The sequence below is a fragment of the Candoia aspera genome, chromosome 4 (genome assembly GCF_035149785.1).
Source record: "Candoia aspera isolate rCanAsp1 chromosome 4, rCanAsp1.hap2, whole genome shotgun sequence".
NCBI lineage: Eukaryota > Metazoa > Chordata > Lepidosauria > Squamata > Boidae > Candoia > Candoia aspera.
This window is the reverse complement of record NC_086156.1, coordinates 76,287,086-76,312,449: the sequence shown is the minus strand read 5'-3', so window position 1 is coordinate 76,312,449 and position 25,364 is coordinate 76,287,086. Positions and strand designations below refer to the sequence as shown.

The 25,364-nt window shown below is 41.5% G+C and overlaps 1 protein-coding gene across 2 annotated transcripts in view; it reads right to left on the bottom strand.

Annotated features, from left to right (window-relative positions):
• Positions 1 to 1,594: 1,594 nt before the first annotated feature.
• Positions 1,595 to 25,364, bottom strand: part of PPP1R1B (protein phosphatase 1 regulatory inhibitor subunit 1B) — a 61,759-nt gene continuing 37,989 nt past the window's right edge. The window contains exons 5-9 of one of the 2 annotated variants that reach the window (XM_063300641.1): positions 20,529 to 20,711; positions 17,673 to 17,735; positions 16,557 to 16,628; positions 4,058 to 4,186; positions 1,595 to 3,226 (exon numbers count right to left, since the gene is read on the bottom strand). In XM_063300641.1, coding sequence (XP_063156711.1) covers positions 3,123 to 3,226; positions 4,058 to 4,186; positions 16,557 to 16,628; positions 17,673 to 17,735; positions 20,529 to 20,711 — 551 coding nt within the window. In that variant the 3' untranslated portion in view covers positions 1,595 to 3,122. The remainder of the gene's footprint in view (positions 3,227 to 4,057; positions 4,187 to 16,556; positions 16,629 to 17,672; positions 17,736 to 20,528; positions 20,712 to 25,364) is intronic. The other variant, XM_063300640.1, reaches the window with a different exon arrangement.

Here is a 25,364-nt window from a genome sequence, read left to right as displayed (position 1 = left end):
CATCATGGTTGCTGATGAAATTCCAAAGCCAGCAATTGGGCAATATTCTGTCTTCAAGATCTTGCCATTTCATCCTACTGCACCCCACACTGACCACATGAAAACAAGCCATCACGAGCTGCACAGCTTTCCTGGACAGAAGGGGCTTGATTAAGAAAAGGCAAGGCTGAAGCAGTGAAGATGCCATGAAAACAGCCCTTGTATCCTCAAGTAGGGTGGGTGCCAAGAGACAGCTGGCTTTACTCGCTTCCTTGTAGAAGGCCAATTGGCTGGTTGCAAGTGGTTTTCTGGCAACAACAATGTTTCTCACTGTAGACATGGTCCCATCTGGGATCTGGTGTAAGAAAACAGTTTCTGTGGTAACACAAAGGTACCTCTCTGAAGAGATCAGACTTTTCCTGTGAACTGAGGGGAGAGTCAAAGAGTGACGGGAAGGATTAGGTAGAGGAAAAGAATCCCCAAACTTTCTATAAGCACACAGCCCCACAAAATCAGCCATTTGAGTGGAGGAAAACAAGGATGTTAGTTTTAAGAGATGTGAAAAAATGTTTCATAACATAGTTGGTGTGCAAATCAAATAAGCAATCTGCTTAGTTAAGTACAGTGCAATGTTTTGCTTCAGGAATTCTGAAAATATGTATTTTTCAACAAAACTGCCCCTTTCTGTTTCAGGAAACCCATTTGTACACCGTTAATAGCTCCTCAGACTGAAAATATTCAGCTACTTAGAATTTCAATCCATTCATGCTAGGAAAGCTAGGAAACCTAGTTTCTAAACACACTAGAGAGAACTGAAGGAGATAAAGAGACGCAAGTATACAACAGGATTAGAAATGTGCATCACAAAGCACATATAATTGGGAAAGGGTGCAGGCAACCTACATTTATTTAGATTATTGGGGTTTTATGTGCTTCAATCCACAGACACTGAAGGGCTAACAAATTCTCACTTTTGGTAATTCAGTTTAATAATAATAATAATAATCAAACCACCACAAAATCAATAGTATAAATGTATCACAGTTATAACTTTTGCCAACTTGGTGCCTCCTCTCAGTCTTAGAACAATCCTTGCATACCCCAAGCCCACTGGAAGAACCAGGTTTTAATAGCACTCTTAAATTCTAACAGACAATGGAATTTTCCCTGTTTCTAGGGCTAAGTTGTTTCAGAGAAGGGGGACTATAATGAAGATGTGAAGTGACAAGGACATGAGTGACCATCTGCAACTGGAACACAAGCTGAACCTATGTAAAAGCTTTCCTGGCCATAACTTCCACCTTCATTTCCAGCAGGACCTCCAGATTGCACATCTATTCTTTATGCAGGTGCACAACCCCATCTAGAGTCAAAGATGGGCTTTCTTGAGAATCTGAAGGCCATAAATTCCCAGCTCTCATAGACAGTCCAGCAGATGCTGACTGCATGGAATTACACAGTGCATTTGAAGGGCACTGAACTGGATCTTAAGACTCTGTATAAAAAAAACTGTCATGCAGAGAGGAGAGGTAGACTGTAACAGCTCTACTAACTGCAGATTAAAGTCATGCAGATTGAAGCAGCATAGAAGTTGAAGTAATATATAAAGGAACATATAAGTAAGCAAACTGTTGATGTGTTAAGCATCCACTTGATTTCTTTACTACAAAAGCACAGCCTTGAATATTTGGCTTGCTGGTTTGCTTGGGCTGCTTTTTGGAAGCCAAAATTAAGATTTTGCTGGAGATAAACATTGGGGGAATCATCATGGATCCATCCTTCCCACTCTCCCAAATTTGTCCTAATGTTCTTACATACCTACTGCCAATGCACTTTGGTTTATGTACTTAGAGGTTATTTGCAGAAAGTCAATTACACAAAGTTGTGAAACTCTTTTCCTTCTGTAGGTGCTGGCTGATGCACTAAGGAAGAACTGGCTTAAACTTTGGTTGGTGGCTGTTCCCTCTATAAAATAATCTTTAAACACAGAATTTATTTACAAAGCTTTAATAGAGCAGAGAAACATGGAAAGGCGTTGCCCAATACACAGGGGGAAAGGTGTGGTGGAGTGGCCAAGAGAGAAGGAAGGAAGGAAGGAAGGAAGGAAGGAAGGAAGGAAGGAAGGAAGGAAGGAAGGAAGGAAGGAAGGAAGGAAGGAAGGAAGGAAGGAAGGAAGGAAGGAAGGAAGGAAGGAAGGAAGGAAGGAAGGAAGGAAGGAAGGAAGGTGGTTCAACTATACAAAGTGATTGAACTGCAGCTTTCTGAGCGTTGAATGGAACACTGGATGTGAGAGACAGAAGTTAAAGATCTCCCATTAGCTTATTCATCTGAATCCAGCTATAAGTGCTAGTTACTGAAATACCTGACATTTTCCGATTTGGTTTTCAGAAATCAAATGGCAATACCTTCCGACAAGAAGTGCTGCCAGACAAGGAATTTATTGTGCAATTGACCTCCTAGATGAAATTTTACATGGTTTACAGAGGACATTGCTTTCCAGTTATAACGTTCTCTTCTGTTTCTCCTTCTCCCCAACACACAATATTTTCGATTTTTTTTAAATAATGAAAAATAACATAGTTATATAATACTTTTTGATTACTAGAACAAGGCGCTATCTGTTCGGAAGCACCCCAGCAATCTGATTTCCTTGGATAAGATAATTATTAATCTTACAAACCATATTCATAAAATCCTCAGATCTGGATGGGTGAGCAGAAACATTAAAAAAAACTCAAGAGTGATCATGCTAGATCCCACCAAATGAGCATCTAGCCCAGTGTTGCAGGTCAGACAGTGACTGCCTGGGTGGCCCCCTCCTTTCCCCCTGCAGAGGAATCTACAGGCAAGGCCCAATAGAAACAGCCACCCTGTCACAGGTCCACCACAACAGGCTGTCAGAGGTATCTTGCCTTTGAACATGATGTTCATTTCTAAACAGCTTTCCATTCACCTTCTCTCCCTTCACCCCTTCTACTGAATAATTCACTGAACATAACCAAACATTGCCAAATAAGATACAAATTCAGAACAGAAAAGATAATAAGAGAGAAAATAGTTGTTAAAGGAAGTAATCCAACTGGTCTTGTGAAAAATGAGAGACTGCCATCAACAGGATATCTCCCAGAACTACACTTCTGGTGCTAGGTGGTAGTGTGGATTGGGGGTGGAGAAGAACGGTTTTCCAGTTTAACAGCGCAGGGAGGTCTCTCTTCCCAACTAGAGTGACTCTGTTCCATGTCATGATCTATGAAGAAAGGGGAAAAAAGATCAGGAAGGGGCAAAATCTGCTTTAAAAAATGTATTTCAAACCAATGTAAACATAAGTTTCCTGTTTGTGAATCCTGGGAATCCAAGTTTTGTAAAGCATGGAAATGTCCTTGTTTTTTTAGAAGGTTACAATTCCCAGGGTTTTTATTTGAGAGTCATGACATCTTAAAAAGGGATTGCATTAATTAAGAAGACAGATCTGAAAAGGAAGCACTTCCAGATGAGCTAAATAATTGAGTCAATTTCCCTGTTAGAAGGAAAAGGCCATATTAATCATATTAAAGGGATGTATGTGTGCTCTTTAGAGCTCAAAAGAATTTAAGCTATTCTCTTTCCAGATTTTTAAAATAATGGATATACGGTGCTAACTGGGTGAGACAAGGTTTTCTGTGTGCCTTTGGGCCAACCTATTTCATGAAAGGTAATTCTAACAACACCAGTTTAGAGTTTGGTAGCAATAGTGTCACAGCCTTGACCTAAGAGGATGATTAGGGGTTTTGTATCTTTAATAGCTCCTCAGAAAAACACTTTTTTCTTATGAGCAGACATGCTCCTAAAGCTAGAAAATTGCACCTGTTTCTCAGTCTCCCTAGCTTCAAGACCCACAAATATAAAGCACTGAGTAATTTATCCTTTCTGCCTTAGTTCTTCCATCAAGCAAAAACTGAAATAACGGGGAGCCCCTTCATGTGAGATGCATGTAGTCAAGTCCTTTACAAAAGAAGAAATGCAACAAATTGTCCACAGGAGAAAAGGCCTAATATTGTATTGTTTAGCAAGCATTGCAGTCCAAGGCCAGCTCCATTACCTGTTAGTGGTGGGTCTCCCTCTTCCAGTTTCACATTTGTCTCCTGTTCTGGGGCATCAGCCCCTTCTGACTTCTCTGATCCAGTAGGGACTTCTTCAACAGATCCTGCAAAGGATACTTTCTGCCCACCTAGAGAGACCAAACTTCATTGTTACAAAAAAGAAGGAAAAATAGCTCCTGCTCCTTCAGAGAGCTCAGGGTTACTTCAATAAATATTTGCACCTCATCCTAGAATTAAACTTCCCATTCTGTTTTGAAGACATGTATGCACTTAAAATGTTTATTCAAATTCCACAAAAGCAAAGCACATAATTTGAGAGGCTCAAAGACTTTTATCTATATTTTGGAAATGTTTATATCAGTCCTTTATTATAGGTGTTATTTAATATAATCTACATATTAGATCTGTTTTATTCTTTATATAGGTAGTCCTCGATTAGCGACTATTTGCAGTTATGACGGTGATGGAAAAGTAATTTCACAACCAATCTTTGCATTTATGAGCTTTGCAGGTGTGTAAAGCAAAGGAAAGTTTAAGTAAAATTGTAAAATCATGTTTCACTTAGCAACTGCTTTGCTTAATGACCAAGTTGCTAGTCCCAGTTGTGGTCGCTAAACAAGGACTACCTGTAGTTGGTTTAGTGATTCAGAAACTACTGGCTCCTAATAGTCCATTGTTGCTATTTCATCATATATGACTCCAAAAGGTAACAGAGATGAGAGAGGACTTCAAGGTGAGGCAGAAGGCTTACAGTGAGTCTGGGCTGTGGTCCACTGATATTTTCAAAACCAACAAATCTCAGCAGAGATGCAAAACACATTGTGGCAACAAGGCAGTGGAGCCAGCTAATGCAAACAGTTGAGTTGTTCTGGCAGCTCTCCTTTTCTCACATGTACTCTCAACACACACAAACATATTTAAATTCATGAACTAGCACTTCACACAACATAGTCTCAGCAGGTCTCCCTTTTCCACCTGTATTTTCTGCAGCCATCTTACCTTGGGGAAGCAGGCTCCATCTGGGAAGCCTCAGTAATGTGCTGAATAATTTGCTCTTTGTTAAGTTGCTGATTAAAGTGGGAACATGGAAATCTTGTAATATGGGATTTACACAACAGATTGTCACCAACAAAAGTGAGAGTAAGACTGCCTGCATTATACTTAATTTTTTAATGTAATGTAAACTGCCAAAAGGAAAACATGTACAGAATGACAAGAATCAGTGAGATGCCTAAACTTGAAAGGGGGGAAAAAATGACTGTTCTCGCCCCCACCCAGGCGATGAATATTCTCCATGTTGAATGTCTTGTCAATATGACAAATCCTTTTGATTTTATAACGAACAGAACTTTCAGACTTTATGCAATAGTAGATCTGTCACAAGTAGGAGCTTGCAGGAGCTCAAAGAAGCAGTTACTGACAGGCAATCCTGGCAAAATGATGTCCCTTGGGTCACAAAGAGTTAGAAGGAATTGAATGACTGAACGACGACTGTATATCTCACTTGCTGTGCTATGGGAGTTTTTTTTTTTTTAAATAATAGTACAGAGATGATTCTGTTTGAATCTCCTATCCTGTTTTTTAATTTGCCTCTGTCTGATGTGATTGCTATTTAGTGCCAGTGGGAATGTTGTTGTTTTTTATGTTGCTAATTGCAGAATAAAGGATTCAGTGAATGTTTAGCTAGAATTGTGATGGAGCAGAAAAGAGCTAAACCTCCTTTTTCTACATACTAGTCCCAGAACAAAGTGGATTCCTTAATGCTTATTATTAAATATTTTATAATGTAATTTAATTTTAATTTTTGTAATGAAATCCTTTTACTTTGTATGATGCTGTAGGAAATACATTTAGCTTTATGTAGTTATGCCCAAAATGTTGATCCTTGGAGATCATCCTTTATTCTCTGTGAAGTTAAATCACAATCTCTGTTTCTCTCTTATGCATTATCTCTAGCACAATATGCATGTGGACAAACACTTAAGCACTATGCAGTTCCTCAGCTTCCCAGCCTGGTGCCCTGCAATGTATTGGGATCACAGCACCCTCAATTACCTGGCAAATATTACTTTTGTAACAAATTGGAGGGGCTTTTGTACATGGTCTGCCATCTGATGTACTGTGGCTGCTGAATTCTGTTGGAATGGTTGGTAACTCAGCAGAAAAAAAGTAACAGTTCCATTATATAATGATGTCTTTAACAAAAAAAAAAGCCTTGTTTCTTGGCCTGGGTGACAGGACTATATGGAGCATAGAGCAAGCTGTCAAAATCCCTCCCCAATAGGAAATAGCGAAGGAAGTGGTACTTGTGATCCATACCATGGAACTACAATATTATGAGCTTCTCCCTATTTTTATGTATAAACTATTGAAGGGTAAGCAGTTGCTCTATTTGGTGCATTGCTTTCTGTGACATTAATCAAAACAGCAGCTGCACTTGCTGACAGTTAAGCCATAAAATGCATTTCAGTGAACCTTATTGCAGTTCAATTGACTCAAATGTTCTCTTTGCAAAAGCCAGAGAATCTGCTGGGTAATGGCATGGTGATTCTGGAAGGTTTCAGGATTACTGCACAGATATTATAGTATACTAATGAAGGATGGAGAACCAGTTTGGTGTAGTGGTTAAGGCACCGGGCTAGAAACCAGGAGACAGTGAGTTCTAGTTCTGCCTTAGGCACAGAGGCAGCTGAGTGGCCTTGGGCCAGTCACTCTCTCTCAGCCCTAGGAAGAAAGTGATGCCAGACCACTTCTGAAATCATGCCAAGGAAACTGCAGGGACTTGTCCAGGCAGTCACCAGGAGTCAAGACAAAAAAAAAAAGGATGGTGAATCCCAGGGTTTCTTCATCTACATATTACATCCTCCCCACACACATATACTGTAGAGCAGTGTTTCTCAACTTTGGCAACTTCAAGATGCGTGGACTTTTGCGAGTTGAAGTTGCCAAGGTTGAGAAACACTGCTGTACAGAGATGACATGTATTGTCCTGTCATATGAATAATACAAACTTCCATAAATTGGTGCCTGTTGGTGTCTGAGGAGATTACGAGAATCAGTCCAACACATCAGGGGGGCACCAGGTTAGGAAAGGCTAACATACATAACTACAAGATGCATGGTGAGAGAGAATATGTTTTCAGAATCCAACACCCAAATAGTTCATATTCTGCAGTGCAGAAGTTGAATTCTATGACCTACTGTATATGAATTATGCAAACCAAGCAATGCTATACATATTTACTTTGCATAATGCTACTTTTGCTTGTCAGGTGGAAGCAGTAAGTATAGTAGCGTCAGAGAATCATCACACGTTCTAGCAGCAAACTCAAGTATCAAGTTCAGACATTTTTTTTTCAAAAAAATGTTTAACCCTTGAGTTCTGACCAGTTTAGAATGGAAACAGATTTGCTCAAAAAACATGTACTAGACTGTGCACACTTGTTAAGATTATGCAGTAAACATACTGGATAAGCCAAGAATTTTAGGTGCCAAAATATACCCCCAAAATTGGGTGCAGCTTATCCACAAGCATATACAGTAATACTTTTTTTAAAATACCTATACATCCTGTATATACTCGCATGTAAGCCATCCATAGATAAGCCGACCCTCAAATTTTTCACTAAAATACCATGAAAAATGAACCACCCATGGATAAGCCAATTGTGAAAATTAAAACACACAAACATTACGAGGGCTTGGCTTATCTGCAGGTGGTGCATTTTTCATGGTACAGTATCTTGGTTAAAAATTTGAAGGTCGGCTTTTCCACAGATGGGCTTGTATGTGAGTATATACAGTAACAATATGCACTTGAAAAATAAATCATGCTTAGCACAGTATGTGAAATCAGCCATATGCATACTGTTCTCCAGTCACAATTATTCTAAAATCCTGTTTTCAGCAGGTAAGAAACTTTTTTCCTTTGTAAGAAAGACATGTCTAAATTAGGGGCAGAAAACTTTTTTTGTGGCTTGGGTTGCATTTTTTAAAAAAAAATGGCTTAGCAGATCAACATGTAAGACCTGCCCTGGCATCTTTGTATAGATGGCTGCTCCTAGAGGCTGTTGTGACAGGCCTTGCTTGCCCTCCAAATATCCTACTCCTTTAGTCTTACTTGTCTGCAGGCTACTGTTTGCAGAGAAGGTTTTCATGATTGTGGACATTAAGTCTTTAGTTGAGGGGAGTCGAGCCACAGAATGGAGACGTTCTTTCTGATCTCTGAAATCACATGCTTGCTTGGAGCCCGCATTGGCATCTTCTTCAGCCAAGGAGAATGTTTTGATGGGAAGTACATACTTGCAGCACAAATTCTTCTGGATGTGGTTCCCACCTGTCCCCTCCATTTCCATTAGATAACCATGTTAGCATAAGTGTTTGGATTCTTCTCAATGAGCAATATTTCTTCTGTTTTCTGCATAGTAGATAAGCTTTCTTCATTTTTCCCTTGTCCCTTCTGGTTCTTATTGTAAACCTTTTATTAAAATCCTTTTACTTTGAATTCCAATGGTGTGACTTTAGAATATTCTTGTAACTATTTTCAAAGTGATGACATGTCAAAGAAAAAAACTCTTTCTCGTTGGACTAGAAGCCTATGGCTTGGTTGTTGGATGCAGGATCTCATCCTTCTGTCGTTTCAGCAAAGAGTAACCCCTGAATGCCACTGGTTTCTCCTAAAGATGTTTCCAGAGATGAGCTAGAATCCAAGGGTTGGCTTCAGGTGGGGAAATCTTACATTCTCTGGTGATTTGGGGTTAGCATAAAGTACCACGGATGTCTCAGTCCTGTTTGTCCAAGATCAAAATCTAACCTAGCTCTCTGGGATCAAGAAACTGCGAATAGCTGACCTGCAAGCAATCCATTTGAAGAAGGCTATCACATTAGATTCTCTTGGTCACAGTGCTAGGACTTAGTTCCTATGGTTTTTAAATACACATACCCCAAACCTAGAAACTCCTTCCTTTGTGATTGTGCCATTCTTTTTACTTTTCTGCTGTGCCTACAACAGCAGGGAGAAATTTCTGCCAGTTCTGAAGATTCCAGATCTAGCCATTCTAAATCTCATTTATATCACCATCAACTCCAGTGCTAAGCCCTATGGTACCAGGAATTCCATGTTATATTTATTGTATTGTCTACTGACCCAGAGTCTCACTAGGCATCTCTCACTATTCTGATGACTCCCCTGCTTGTGAAGACCTTTTGTTACATTGTTGAGATCTGCATGATTATCACTAGGCCTCTGTATTTTCAGATCAAGCTTCCTTTTATCACCCAATCAGGTGGTGATGGATTAGTCAGCTACCTTATATGATCTTTTCTTTCTGGATTTTGAACCATCAACACAGCCTATCAACTTCCTCTCTGAGAATATTACATCCTGCACTGGACAGTTGCTACAACTTCCAGAGATGTTAGGGCCTGTTCACTAAGTGAAATTATCAGTAAATCTATAGATGTAGCTCTGCAGCTACATCTTCCCTTTCTCTATATATTCTCATACTTGGGGATTTTTGGTCTAGGCCTTAAGGGAGGTGGGGCTTATATAGCTTTAGAGGTTATATTATCTACTGACCAGTAGGGGGCACTACACAACCAGTTTTTTTTCCCCTTATTGGGACTCTTCAGGCATTGTATAGTCTGTTCAGTAGCCAGTAACATCTAAATAACTCTGTATTCCAGTTTATCCACACCAACTCTTACGCACTGGTAGCCATCATTATATTACCAGCTTTCCTTCAGTTTCTAAAGAAAAAAAGCATGTGGCAGCTTCCTGATGCTATACAACCAACCTTGAAAAAGTAAGAAAATTTGTATCAGGTCCAAATTTGGGAGCAGGGGAGCTGCCAGTTTTTATTTTCAACAAGCTCTGCAGTTGTGGATATGGCGAAGAACAAGTCTAAGGCTAAACCACACTCTGTCACAGTGGATAGTGAAGGGAGAAAGCTGGATTTCATAGGAAGGAGACCTGCTTAAGACCTGCTTAGCAGTCTATCAACATTTTCCGTGAGATAAACCTACTTGTTTATTTTCTCATCTCCCTTAAGAAAAGTGAAAGGCCAGTTTTTCTTCTCATAGGCATACCAAAACACCAATTCTATAACACTGGGACTGCCAATCTTAAAGCAGATCCGTTGCTTAGTTCCAATTCCTTCAGCAAAGGATCGTTACCTTGTCGTGGTGCTGGAGCCTGAGCACCTCAATGATGTCATGAGCTAAACTGTGAAGGGCCACCCAAGACGGGAAGGTCATGACAGAGAGGTCAGACTAAATGCGATCCCTGGGGAAGGTAACGGAAACCCACCCCAGTATTCTTGCCGTGAAAACTAAATGGATCAGTACAACCAGAGATATGTCGGTATACCATCGGAAGATGAGACCCCCAGGTCGGAAGATGGTCAAAATGCTACTGGGGAGGAACAGAGGATGAGTTCAACTAGCCCCAGACGTGATGACGCAGCTAGCTCAAAGCTGAAAGGACGGCTAGTGGCTGACGGTGCTGGTGGTGAATGGCGAATCCGATGTTCTAAGGATCAACACACCATTGGAACCTGGAATGTAAGATCTATGAGCCAGGGCAAATTGGATGTGGTTATTGGTGAGATGTCAAGATTAAAGATAGACATTCTGGGCATCAGTGAACTGAAATGGACTGGAATGGGCCACTTCACATCAAATGACCACCAGATCTACTACTGTGGACAAGAGGACCACAGAAGAAATGGAGTAGCCTTCATTATTAATAGTAAAGTGGCTAAAGCAGTGCTTGGATACAATCCAAAAAATGATAGAATGATCTCAATTCGAATTCAGGGCAAGCCATGTAACATCACAGTGATCCAAATATACGCCCCAACCACAGATGCTGAAGAAGCTGAAGTAGAGCAGTTCTATGAGGATCTGCAGCACCTACTGGACAACACGCCTAAAAGAGATGTTATTTTCATCACGGGAGACTGGAATGCTAAGGTGGGCAGTCAAATGACACCTGGAATTACAGGTAAGTATGGCCTGAGAGAACAAAACGAAGCAGGACATAGGCTGATAGAATTTTGCCAAGACAACTCAATGTGCATAACAAACACTCTCTTCCAGCAACCTAAGAGATGGCTTTATACATGGACTTCCCCAGATGGACAACACCGAAATCAGATTGACTACATCCTTTGCAGCCAAAGGTGGCGGACATCTGTACAGTTGGTAAAAACAAGACCTGGAGCTGAGTGTAGTTCAGATCACGAACTTCTTATTGCACAATTTAGGATCAGACTAAAGAGATTAGGGAAGACCCACAGATCAGCTAGATATGAGCTCACTAATATTCCTAAGGAATATGCAGTGGAGGTGAAGAATAGATTTAAGGGACTGGACTTAGTAGATAGGGTCCTGGAAGAACTATGGACAGAAGTTTGCAACATTGTTCAGGAGGCGGCAACAAAATACATCCAAAGAAAGAGAAAACCAAGAAGGCAAAATGGCTGTCTGCTGAGACACTAGAAGTAGCCCAAGAAAGAAGGAAAGCAAAAGGCAACAGCAATACAGGGAGATATGCCCAATTCAATGCAAAATTCCAGAGGCTAGCCAGAAGAGATAAGGAATTATTTTTAAACAAGCAATGCGCAGAAGTGGAAGAAGACAATAGAATAGGAAGGACAAGAGACCTCTTCCAGAAAATTAGAAACATTGGAGGTAAATTCCAGGCAAAAATGGATATGATCAAAAACAAAGATGGCAAGGACCTAACAGAAGAAGAAGAGATCAAGAAAAGGTGGCAAGAATATACAGAAGACCTGTATAGGAAGGATAACAATATCGGGGATAGCTTTGACAGTGTGGTCAGGGAGCTAGAGCCAGACATCCTGAAGAGTGAGGTTGAATGGGCCTTAAGAAGCATTGCTAATAACAAGGCAGCAGGAGACGACGGCATCCCAGCTGAACTGTTCAAAATCTTGCAAAATGATGCTGTCAAGGTAATGCATGCTATATGCCAGGAAATTTGGAAAACACAAGAATGGCCATCAGATTGGAAAAAATCAACTTATATCCCCATACCAAAAAAGGGAAACACTAAAGAATGTTCAAACTATCGAACAGTGGCACTCATTTCACATGCCAGTAAGGTAATGCTCAAGATCCTGCAAGGGAGACTTCAGCAATTCATGGAGCAAGAATTGCCAGAGGTACAAGCTGGGTTTAGAAAAGGCAGAGGAACTAGGGACCAAATTGCCAATATCCGCTGGTAATGGAAAAAGCCAGGGTGTTTCAGAAAAACATCTATTTCTGTTTTATTGACTATTCTGAAGCCTTTGACTGTGTGGACCAGAACAAATTGTGGCAAGTTCTTAGTGGTATGGGAATACCAAGTCATCTTGTCTGCCTCCTGAAGAATCTGTATAACGACCAAGTAGCAACAGTAAGAACAGACCACGGAACAATGGACTGGTTTAAGATTGGGAAAGGAGTACGGCAGGGCTGTATACTCTCACCCTACCTATTCAACTTGTATGCAGAACACATCATGCAACATGCTGGGCTTGAGGAATCCAAGGCTGGAGTTAAAATCGCTGGAAGAAACATTAACAATCTCAGATATGCAGATGATACCTCTTTGATGGCTGAAAGCAAAGAGGAACCTTATGATGAAGGTGAAAGAAGAAAGTGCAAAAGCTGGCTTGCAGCTAAACCTCAAAAAAACCAAGATTATGGTAACCAGCTTGATTGATAACTGGCAAATAGAGGGAGAAAATGTAGAAGCAGTGAAAGACTTTGTATTTCTAGATGCGAACATTACTGCGGATGCTGACTGCAGTCAGGAAATCAGAAGACGCTTAATCCTTGGGAGAAGAGCAATGACAAATCTCGATAAAATAGTTAAGAGCAGAGACATCACACTGACAACAAAGGTCCGCATAGCTAAAGCAATGGTGTTCCCTGTAGCAACATATGGCTGCGAGAGCTGGACCATAAGGAAGGCTGAGAGAAGGAAGACAGATGCTTTGGAGCTGTGGTGTTGGAGGAAAATTCTGAGAGTGCCTTGGACTGCAAGAAGATCAAATCAGTCCATACTCCAGGAAATAAAGCCAGACTGCTCACTTGAGGGAATGATATTAAAGGCAAAACTGAAATACTTTGGCCACATAATGAGAAGACAGGACACCCTGGAGAAGATGCTGATGCTAGGGAGAGTGGAAGGCAAAAGGAAGAGGGGCCGACCAAGGGCAAGGTGGATGGATGATATTCTAGAGGTGATGGACCTGTCCCTGGGGGAGCTGGGGGTGTTGACGACCGACAGGAAGCTCTGGCGTGGGCTGGTCCATGAAGTCACGAAGAGGTGGAGGCGACTAAATGAATAAACAACAACAAGTTCCAATTCATATCACAGGAAGTTAGGTCGCATAGAGAGCTCCCTTTTGAGATCAAAGGTTTCTTTAGTTGACAAAGATGACACCTAGAACAAGGTTCAGAGAAATAAGAATATAACTAAATAAGAGTGTTGTTTATAATTCATCTATAAGTCACATCTACCCGTAATAGGCAACTGGTTGATAGCAGCTTGATCTCATTCTGTGCTTCAGAGTTGCTTCTATAAGATGCTTTCCAGGTACCGGATCTTTGAATTTGTGAATATTTATGGACTTCAGTGGCAAGAACTCTGCACTAATGGAGTCTCCAGTTAAATGACCTCTTTTTTGATGTAGTTTTTAAAGGTTAATAAAAGACCTCCAAGCAGCTAACAACAATCTTGCAAAGTAGAAGCGTGAACCAAAAAGAAACTTGCACGTTAAGCTTAATTATATTCAGAAAATAATTCAGTCTTCACACAGTAGTTAGATGAAGAGAGAGAGGAAAAAAAGTAGCTTACATTTATTCAGTAGATCTGGATACAAGTAGATTCATAGTAGAAAGCACTTATTCATCACTGGTTCTTTGTAGACACTTTCTATGGAAATAGAAAGTCTGCGTGCAAGCGAGATGAGAGGAAGAGGGCTGCATTCTGCAGCACCTCCTGCTTGTGTGCCCAAGAGGAAAAAATGGAGATTGTTAATCCCCAAACCCAAGAAGAAGGAGGAAGTGGAAATCCGGTGACCCATGTGACATCCCACAAGCACAATAGAGATGCGTTTACTAGAAAGACCCCCTTATGCTTATGAGACAATGCTGAGTTGACCCCTGATAATTCCAACATTTTTATCAGCAGAGAATGGCCACTGCTGTCAAGTCTGAACAGAATGGGATGGGATCTAGGACCTAGATCTAGGACCTAGATCTAGGCACGTGTTCCTTCTACCTTGAACAGATCTGCTACTGTACATAGTCTTTCCTATTCCATTGCTTATCAGCTAACTTAACCAGCTCTCCAATGGAGACTTGGTGTACATCCTGGTACCACCACCCCCTTGGGGCTTCAACCTGTTTCCAATATCAGGACTCCATATCATTGACTTGCACAGACACCAGACTTTAATATTTGGGAACAGGGTTAAATATTCAACTTTGACCTATCATCAAATAATACTATGGTTTATGTTTACAGGAGGTGATGGGTATTTTGGTTGTAGCCCAAATGGTATCAACTTGCATTTTGATGCAGCCAAATAGCCAATTATTCCACCATGTCTCTGATTTGTGTATGGACCTTGTTAATAGTTTTTTACAACTATTTCCCTGTGTTCCAAGGAATTGGCCTTTTCATACAGGTACATTCAGCAACTCTCTTTTCCCATCTTACTCATATAGATTTTTACTCATTAGTTTGCACCTTCATACAAAATATTTTCTCATGGGATTTTCCAACCAGGATCCCTCATTAGGACAGCTGTAAGAACACAGAGACTAACTTTTATTCTTTCCTGTTTGGCCCATAAATATTAAAACCTTTAGCTATGACTGCCTTGCCTCTCCTCACATTTAAGGTTGCCTTCCTTGGGGTGGCCTTCTGCCATGTGTGTTCATAGAACTGATCACCCCATCTCCTTCTCCATAAAGACAATATGGTTTTATGGCATGACACATTATTTTTATTTATTTATTTATTTATCATATTTTTATCACCGCCCATCTCCCCCACACGGGGGACCCTATATTATATCTTCCCGGGGTTGATTCTGAATCTATTTCATTCAGCCATAGTTTTCTGCACTTTTCACCTATTCTTCATATTCCAGATGTTTGTACAATGTTGGCTTTGTATTTTGGATCATTGTGCCTCCATCCAACACCTCTTTGTTTGCTACCAAGGTCAGAAGAATGCTCTGTTCAGTATTTGGCAAAAACGGTCACTACTACCACTCAGCTCTGTTCCTAGTCCATGTACTGTCATCAGACTTCTGGAACTTGGCTGAACCCTTGACCTTCATTAGAACTGTAGTTCTTTCAGTGGTCACCTGAGTATTCACATAAGCCACTCAGTGCCCGCTCTGGTGCTCTGTTTTCTGAAAGGCTACTAAGGCTGTCTTGGGGAGCTGGTATGAACTATACCCAGAAACATGTGTTCCAGGTGGTGTGCTTTCCACCAAAACTCAATAGTGCTAGAAGAATCCAATATATGCTTTGTATAGGCACATCACTAATTTGTGTAAATGAACAGATGACCATTTGAAAAACCAGTACTATAATAGGTAAGAATGTATCCCTGTGACCTGAGAAAGAAAAGAAAAAAGAATGACAAGGAAGCACCTTATTGAAGGACTTCTTTCGGTCTTTGCCAGCCTGAAGCTTCTTTCAGAAGTGTTGTACTACAACTCCCAGAAGTCACAACCAGCACAGCCAATTGCCACTCCAGCTAAGACTAGTGCACCCGGTGAGCCTTTAGATTGGCTTACCGCATGGTGGAAGGAATTATTTGATTCATGGGGATAGGACGCTTTGGGCGAGAAAACGCTTCTGCCCTGCAGAATTTCCTGTCTTGCTATATAGCAACTTCTGAACTTGAGGTCTGGCAGCCACTCCAGATCGTGAGCTTTTACTGCGATAGCCAGGTTCACATATCACATTAAGCCATTGCTTGTTTTAACCACCAAACAAACAAAACCACGCTTGTGGAGTAATACAATGCATAACTTTGTCTATAGCTTCAACTCCCAGAATTCCCCAGTCCACACATCTTAAAGTTCCTGAGGTTGAGAAACGCTGGTTTATATATACCACAGCAAAAGAGCAGTGAGAAAGGGAAGGAAAAGTTATCTTCTGGAACACCCAAAATGTTTATGTTTATCCCAAGTCCCTTCTTGCCCTCTCAGAACATTCACTGTTATGCCTTCAACTCTGAAGGCAAGCATTGGAGATGGACAACAATTAAAAGCATTGGAAGAGATTGCCTGTAAAGGACGCTGCTGACTCTCTGCAAGTTTTTATTATCTTCCAAAGACCTGTGAAAACTGTTTGGCTATGGATGAGAGAACGAGAGAGAGAACTGCCACTACCAACCTAGTGCCTCTGAATACCTCCTCCAGCAATAAATCCCCCTTAACCCTGTATGGTAACACCCACATTTACCTTTCCGTTTCTGTGATTTGGAGGGAGCTGGGTAGATCGGATGCTCAGATTCCTTGGGCTTGTTTTCCAAGACTTTGTGGGGTGTCATGACAATGATTATGAAAGAAAGCAATAAGAAGAAAAAAAGAATTATCCCTTCAAAGATAAAACAGCAATTTTCTGACATTCTGAGCCAGTTTCTTTCCTTCTTCTCTTATGTTTGGTCTGCCGTCTTTTCCAAAGTCATTGTTTCTTTGTATTGGTCTAAGACTGTAATAAAAATTATGATGATGATAATTTCTCACTGGTTCTCTGACTGCAAATGAATCCACTGATCTACTTTCATTGGTAACTCTAAGCAGACTCCCAGAAGCGTCTTGAATTTATCTGGAAATGGCCAGCAGAATATGCTTTTCTACCTGCTGGAATAATTTCCTGCAGTTTTCATACAGTGTACATCCCTCTTACCTGATGCAATTGTTAATTCTCTTGGTAAATATTTCACCCAAAATTAGCTCCTTCTGAATTCTCCTGGAATTCCCCTGGGCAGGGAAGCCCACGTTTCTGGAGGTCATTCAAGTTGGGACATATAGACTTTATCATGGAAGAATGAGAAAAACAATCCTGCTTGCAAATACAGATAGTCCTCACTTAACAACTATTTGTTTAGTGATGGTTCGGACTTTTACAACGGTGTTGAAAAAAATGACTTCCAACCAGTTCCCACATTTATGACCATCACAGCATCCCATGGTCTCATGGTCGCCATTTTCGACCTTCCTGGTGGGCTTCTGGCGAGCAAACTCAATGGGGAACCACTTAATTTGCTTAACAACCATCTGGTTTGCTTAACACCCACAGTGATTTGCTTAATGACCACTGCAAAAAGGTCATAAAATTGGATCAGATTTGCTTAATGACCACTTCACTTAGCAACCAAAATTCTGGTGTCAATTGTGATTGTTAAGTGAGGACTACTTGTACGTCTTCTGCACTACCACAAGATAAACATGGGAGAACTATCCCTTGCTGCTGTTCAGTTTCAGTGCTGATTATTTTAATTATACAACCACATAGTCACAGTGTAGTACCAGTATGTCATGAGATCTGGCATGAGGAAATGCTGGTTTATCTTACCAGTGCATTGCCTTAGCAGTCTTGCCTTGGAAGCTGGACCCAGCTGTTTCTGCCCCTGGGATGCTGTAACAGACAATAAAGAAATGTGAACCAGAAACACACTGTTGGTGCTTTATGGGGAGGGAAAACCTGTATTACAGGTCTGTGTTGTTGTTTTTTAAGAGAGCAAGCTTCCAATACTGATGATTGCTCAGACTGAGAGTCAGTGGATTTTCACTCACTTTCAGTTACATTTGTCTGACTTCCGGCCACATTCCCATGTTACACTGGAGCAGTTCCACCTCTGTTTTTTCTGCTGATTAAAAGCAGCACCATGCAGCTAGATTTCATGGTGAGAGTCTGAAACCTACAAGTCTGCTTTAGAGCACCAGGCAACCAGTGCAAGTTTCAAACCTTTGCTCTGGGATAGCTAGAAAAAGCAAATATATGGACAGAGGGGCTGGGGGTGGAAGAAAGAGAAATTCCTTCTATAGATTCCACCTCTCCCCTCTTGCAGCTTCCTCCTGCTGAGGAGAAAGCTGGTTTCCTAGGAGACTGGCAGCTCCCCGTAGCCAGGATAAGGAAAAAGTGTGTGGGGGGGAGGGGGAGACAGTTACAGATTTCTCTCTGACAGACAGGTGCTAAATGAAGGGAAATATATTCAGCACATGCAGTATGCCCCTAGTGAGTGGGATCCGTAGGTAACAGCGGGAGAAAACCCTTTAAATAGAAGTGTGTCACTACAGTAACAGCCCACCTGCCTAAAACTGCTTGACCCCAGGAATCAGCCCTGCCCTCTCCCTGTTCCTCACAACACCCTTTGAGGTATCACCCCAGGTTGAAGTGAATGCACTTATTTATTGCATGTGATCGTCTGGTTCAGTTAGGCTTTGAAAGCAGGAAGAAGTGAAAACCCACACACAAATTCAGGCAAGGATTTATTTCTCTTTCAACAGCAAGGAAAACTTCAGAATCTGATGGAACTATTAGGGTCTCCACTAAAAGCATCTAAACTCCTCCCTCCCTCCATATGCTCTCTTAACTGCACAATTGGTTGTTCTAATCAAAGCAGGATCCCCACTAGTGATTTATAGCATCTTCTGGCATCACCCGGCTATTGCTATAAAGCCTGTCCTCACTACTGTTATTTCAGCACCACAAAATAGTTGGATGGCTGTAGAAGACAGTGTAAGTCTCTTGTGGGGATCCTGCCTAAGAACATTATTCCTTTACTGAATCAAACCAAAGCTCTACTGAGTTTCCAGCATTCAGTCTCCATCAGCAGATACGTGCTCCTCTGAGCTCAAACAAACTGTGGTAGTCTGTCCATCTCTTGTTATTTGACTCCAGTATCCAGCGGAGAAATATTGTTTCCAATCTTGGAGGTTCTGCTAGGCTTGTATTTAATGGTCTACTGTTCGTTCAAAAGAGCATGTATATACAATTCCATGTATATACAAAACCCCATGTGAGACATGAGTGGCACTTCCCAGTGTGCTGGTTAGGCCCCTCTATGGAAGCCAGGTCATGGAGGGCAGTGCCCAGTGACTAGAGGGGAGGGGATATGCCATCAGCATCCTCAGGTGGCAACAGAGGCTGGCCAGATCCCAGCCTCTTGCTGCATCATCACCAGCATCATTAGTGAGGCATGTAGATCACTAGTCTGGCAAGTTTTGAGTCAGGAGAAGGTGAGACACTACTTTAAGACCAGAATAGCTAAATACAAATTTAAGCTCCTTTCACTGTGGGTTGGAAATTTGATGAAAGTAAAATCATGAGGGTATGTTCTTTAAAAATAGTTAGCAAGGCCTCTTTGTGACATAGTTTGCAGGAAGTGAGGACAACCCCTTAATTCTGCACAAAAATAAAATAAAATAAAAATTCCTGCATGCTTAATAAATATGTTGGAAGATAGTCAGAATTAATGGTTGGGGAGTTCATGGACATGTTTTTAAATTTGCAACTGTAGAGGACAGATAATTGTTTTTCAGAGTATCAGTACAAATGGCTACTAAGGTATAGGGAAAATGTGAAAAGACAAATAGGATGTTGGGAGGGTTTAATCTCCTGCAACCATTCCAAGGTGGGTAAGTAAGCAGAGGTAGAAATGTATTGGAATGGAAGCTAGGGCACTGAAACCAACACCAATGTCCCAGTGATATGGACACATGACAGAAAGTTGGACTGTATTATTAGATGGTATCCAGGCAGATTGTAAATATCATTTCAACTGTAGTCTTGGAAACCAGGCAGTTACTGTATTACCTGGGCCTCTAAAACTTGCCTCCATAACCCGCTTGTATGCTTCCTGGAGCATTTGGTTAAAACAGAATACTAGACTTTTTCTCTGTATTGCAGAAAAAGCCGGTACAATTCCCCAAAATAACTTTGGATTTTCTGGTTGTGGACTCCAATAGTCCAGTAATCCTAGGCCACCCTTTCTTGCTCAGCCACTCCCCAGATGTGTCAGACTGTAACTCCCACAATTCCCAGAAGACATAGCACATGGGCTGAGAATTCTGGGAGTTACAGTATTTTAAAAGATATTTAGGAATACTGTCATATAACCAAAGAAACCTCCTCTCCCTCTCTTCCAGCACAGGTACCCAGAACAGGCAAAGAGGCTCCATACTATAGCGTGACATGGAGGCAGAGAGGCCACATCAGTAGCAATAAATTATTCCTATCATGTTAATCAAGCAGGGTGAGCATGAAGTCAGTGCTAAGCAGTCAGTAGTGGTACTAGATTGGTTAATAACAAACCTGTAAGAAAAACTTTTGAATAAGAAGCATTTTCAAAATGTTCCTCTCTCGGGAACTCTCTGCTGTCCCCAGCGGATTGCCCTCTTCTTTCATCTGCCTCCTGTCATTGCTTACCTCCTGGTTTATACAGGCCAGTCATCTCCCTTACAGTGTCATCTGAATCCTGAGCTGCTTCCTCCTCCTCCTCCTCTTCCTCCTCCTCTTCCTCTTCCTCCTCTTCCTCAACATCTTCAGCATAGTCTTCCTCCATCCAGGAACTGTTGGATTCCAGATGGCTTTGTGCTAGGCGTTGCACAGCTGTCATTAAAGGAAAAAAAAAGACATCAGTTTGGAAATATTATATGAGAAATGGGAAAAGGGGGACTCGGTTTGCTTTTTAGAGTCATAAAGATTTTTAAAAAGATGCTCCTGGACTCTAATAGCACAAACAACAACAACAAACAACCCAACCCATCTTTAAAGCAGCACTTGTATGATGTTTATGAAAATCCAAAAATCTTTAGGCTTCCTGGTCATAGTGTTTCTAACACCTTACAGTGTTACACTGTGATTCTATCAGCTAGGTAATGTCAGTCCCCACTATTTAAAAGAACTACATTTCTAACTCTAAAAACAGCTGAAAACATCACTAAAATTGTCTTCTTTAAAGCTGCTGTTGCCTGCCCTATTTTCTGAGGATAGCCTGAGACAACTGTGTGTCCTTGTTCCTCCGACCCAGTGTTTCTCAACCTTGGCAACTTTAAGGCATGTGGCTGGGGAATTCTGGGAATTGAAGCCCACACATCTTAACGTTGCCAAGGTTGAGAAAATCTGCTCCAACCATTTTAAATGGCATCAAGAAAAGTCCCGCTACTCTAGAATTTTGAAGTGGATTGTGTGAAACCTGTCACTGATCTTAGAATTCAAAAAAATACATTCTTCCCCCATTTTCTAGGTAGAAAATCCAAATGGGACACCTCTGCATAAGTAGCTCCCTCTCTTTCTACTACATTATAGAGGACAATTTACCACCAAGAAAGTGCAGGCTACTCACTGAAATGGAGTGGATGTACACAAGGGCATGGGGTTGGAGCAAAAGCCCTCCTGCAGCTCCCATTTCAGCAGGATGCACTCAACAGCCACCCTGCTGGACAGGTGCCTCACAGATCAATGCACCTCTCATCTCCCACCTTTAACAGCACCCAAAAGCTGCTGTCTGAAGCAGCTGCCTAACCTCATGTGGTCCCTGCAGCAAAAGGTTGGTAACCATTTCCTTCAAAAGGAAAAAAAGTCCCATTTATCAGGAAACAGACTGATGTCCCCCATGATCCTGACATCAAATATTGGTGGAACCAAAGAGCTGGCCTTTTCCTTCCCAGATATCTTTGCTGCTTCTCTCTGCCACTTCCCCAATGCTGGATTCTTTTCTTCCTTTTGTTCCTAATTCCCACAGCCACTGCCTCTCCTGGCTCTCTCTGCTGGTTGCACTCTTTTCTTCCTTCAATTCTTTGCCTTCAGTCCCTTTAAAAAAAATCTTTATGTGGCTCTTCCCTTTTTTGCAATGCAGCCTTTCCACATGTGGTTCCAAGGCTGCTCTGCCTCTCAGGCCAACAAAAGTTGCACATCCTGGTGTTATGGCTAATAGAGTCTCCCCGGCCAGGACAAGGGAGACGGAGCGTTTTTCCTTATTTGCATCTAACTGCAGACATAACATGCCCTGGCAATCTCTTCCTGTCTGCTGTGTCTGCATGACATTCCCTTTATCTGATCCCCAGTCCATACCAGAGACAGATTTCAGATATCCTAAATCCCACCAGCATTAAACTAGTGTTTTCCTCCTTCTCCCAACACAGGTTTTGCAGTGTATACAATCTAATGCACTTCACTGACATTATGTCCATGGTACAGTCAGACTGGTGGGGTCAGCCTGGCATCTGCTGGCCACTTTAAGCTGGTGCAGGCATGCCCCCCCCCCCACCTCTCTGGTGTCCGGGCACTCTTTCCCAGGGCTAATCAATATTGGGCAGTGAGAATATCTAGTTTCCCCCCCCCCCAAACTGTTCTCTGGCCCCTGTGTTCTTCAGGTCTCCGGGTCGATTCCTAGCCCAGAACTGAGGATCAGCCGAAACAGCAGCTGAGCAATGGTAGTGGGGGGGTGAGGGAGAGGTGCACAGTTAAGCAGAGAGAAAGAGATTGCACAAAGTTGGCTCGCTCCCTGCTGCTTCATGGTACAACCCTCCCTGACTCTGTCTGCTGTTGCTCAGGCTGATTTTGAACATGGGTTTAGTGCTCTCCTGGAATAGTTCTAATATTTCTAATTACTGATAACAACTAACAATGAGGTTCCTGTTAAAGGTCCTCAGATGCCTGCAATAATTCTCTTTGAAACTCCGCACACTCACAGGGAATCTAGGGCTTCACGTGTACGTATTAATTTACAGTAGCTACAGCAAACTAAAAGAGAGCAGCTTTTACCAAGCCAGAGACAAGACGTACAGTATACAGAGACATAATGCAGAGTTAAATCTTGGGTTTCTTTATGCTACCCTAAGAAAAAAGGACTTTTCTTAGGTTTAGCTATTATGTCCATCTGCACAGTGTTTTCATAACAGATTTCTCTGCTTCCAATCTTCCCTCTTCCCATCTTGCTAACTTCAACCCTGACAGCTTCTTCTGAACACACCTGCATAAAATATTTGTGCAAAACCAGAGAGAGTTTTGGCAGATGGCTCAACACACTAGTCTAGCCATCTGTTAAAATTCACTTTCTCTCCAAACTGAGCTATCCCCATCATTAAGGAGGGATTGGTGGATGCTTTTCTGCCAGCTGGCGATGTTTGGTGGGAAGGAAAGCAGACAAAGCTGGGGGAATCAACCTGCCCTATCCTGAACTTGCCCTACATGATGAAAATAAGGACAGCAGCATGTGCTTGCATAATTCCTGTGGCAAAATAGGAATAGGCTGGTGGATTCAGCTTTGTTTCACCCATGGGGTGGGGGGAGCAATTTTTACATTATAGTTTTCTGCTGGTTCAGAGACGAATGGATGGCACTTTTGCTGTGAGGGCGAGTTCTGAGTTCAAATCTCAACCCAACCATGAAGCACACTGGTAGACTATGGCTCAGTGGGCCTGACCTTTTACCAGGTTGTTGTGCGAATAAAAAGCAGAGAGGACAAATATACAGCCTTGAACTCCTGGAGGAAAGATGGGGTATGCATATAATTTTAAAACACTAAAGAAAGGTTTGAAATGAATTTCATTTCTTCTATGCCATCCTTTTGCTGACAAGGCTGCAAAACTAAAGGCTATTAATCCTGAAGGCAATATCTGATAAAACCCATTTGCATGAAAACCTGAGCCTGCCTTTCTTGAGAGCTGAAACCTGTCCTGATGATTTTGAAGATGGGGCCAATGCATCCAGAATCCCCCTACCCTGGGAACCTTGCAGCCTGAACTCAGGGCTTGCAATGCCCGATTTGCTGCAACTACAACATCAAAGAGAGATGGTCTAATAGCTCCAGGCAATCTACATAGTTCCCCAAATTTCACTTCTGGCATTCTAGCAGAATAGTAAAACAAATACAAAAACCTACAACTCTTCCATCATTTGCAATAAGTGTTGCAATGTACTTATTGCAATACATTAAGCAAATAGCCTGTATATCAGATAATATCACTGAAAGTATATCAATATTCTTGATTGAAAGCAGGAGGAGGAAACGTATTCTGCCAGTTAGAACCATAGCGAAAGGAACAAGAAATCCAAATGATGGACAAGACCCATTTGCAAAAGCATTTGCTAACGACTCCTCAATATTATCTTCGTGGCACTAAATCTTGAGCTACTTTGCTTGCTTTGATGGATCCCGTGTCTTATTTGACAGCCTTCAGAAAGCAGCGAAAGTACTCAGAATAACAGCTCATTCTGTCTCCTGATTTTGTCTTGACAATCTTATTGATGTATTAAGTGTGAAAAGAATTTCTTTGTACTCTTAAATCTGTTTAAACATTGGTCACAAGGAACTTGAAGGACAGGTATGTGGAGAAGAAGTAAAATAGGACAGGGAGTGAGCCAATTAATAACTAAAGGCACGAAGGCTGAATTAGCAGCTTTTTCTTGATCAGTGGCTGAAGGCATCCCTCTGAATTTGGCCCCTATCGTGTGCATCCAGCTCCTTTTCCTGACAGGGCACTGCAGCAAGGCCATGACTTACAGACAGAACAAGAAACAGAAAGCCTCCAGATCTTGCAGCTCAGGCCTTACGCTCTGCTGCAGTGGTTCTCAACCTTGGCAACTTTAAGGTGTGTGGACTTAATTCCCCATGCTGGCTGGGGAATTCTGGGAGTTGCCGAGGTTGAGAAACTCTGCTCTACCGTTATCTTGGCTCCTTGCCTTGCCTTGTTGACTTAAAACACTAAGTCATTCTTTCCCTCAATTCTTTTTAGCTTGCCTGAATGACCTCATAAGATGGCAAAGATGATTAGCTATATGTACAGTGACTATATGTCCTTTGTTATAAAAGACAGTCCTTTATTTCAGAAAGCAGTCCTTTAGATTTTTTTTTTTTTTTCAAAAGCTCGCTTTTGTCCTTTATTTTAGCCATTGTACTTTTACCATACAAATGGTTCCACTTAATACGCAGTCTTTCACATTCATGTGAAAAATATGGAAATTGAAAGGTCTTTTTAAAATAAATTTACCTGTACTATTTGATTTTAGATATTTGTTTTAGAATATGCACTTTTGTAAAGTTTTTCTTGGTTTTGCTTTTGAATTTTCCTTTGTAAAGCAAAGTTATAAACAATTAAAGTTCTTTATCCTTATGAACGTCCTTTAGATTTGCTTCTTTTCAGGTTTGTCCTTTATTTTTCTGAGAAAATATGGTCAGTGCAGCTATACAGCCTCATGGCCAGCTTGTCCAGAGAATGAGAGCATGTTCTGACAGAACTCTGGCTTATCCCCCTAAAT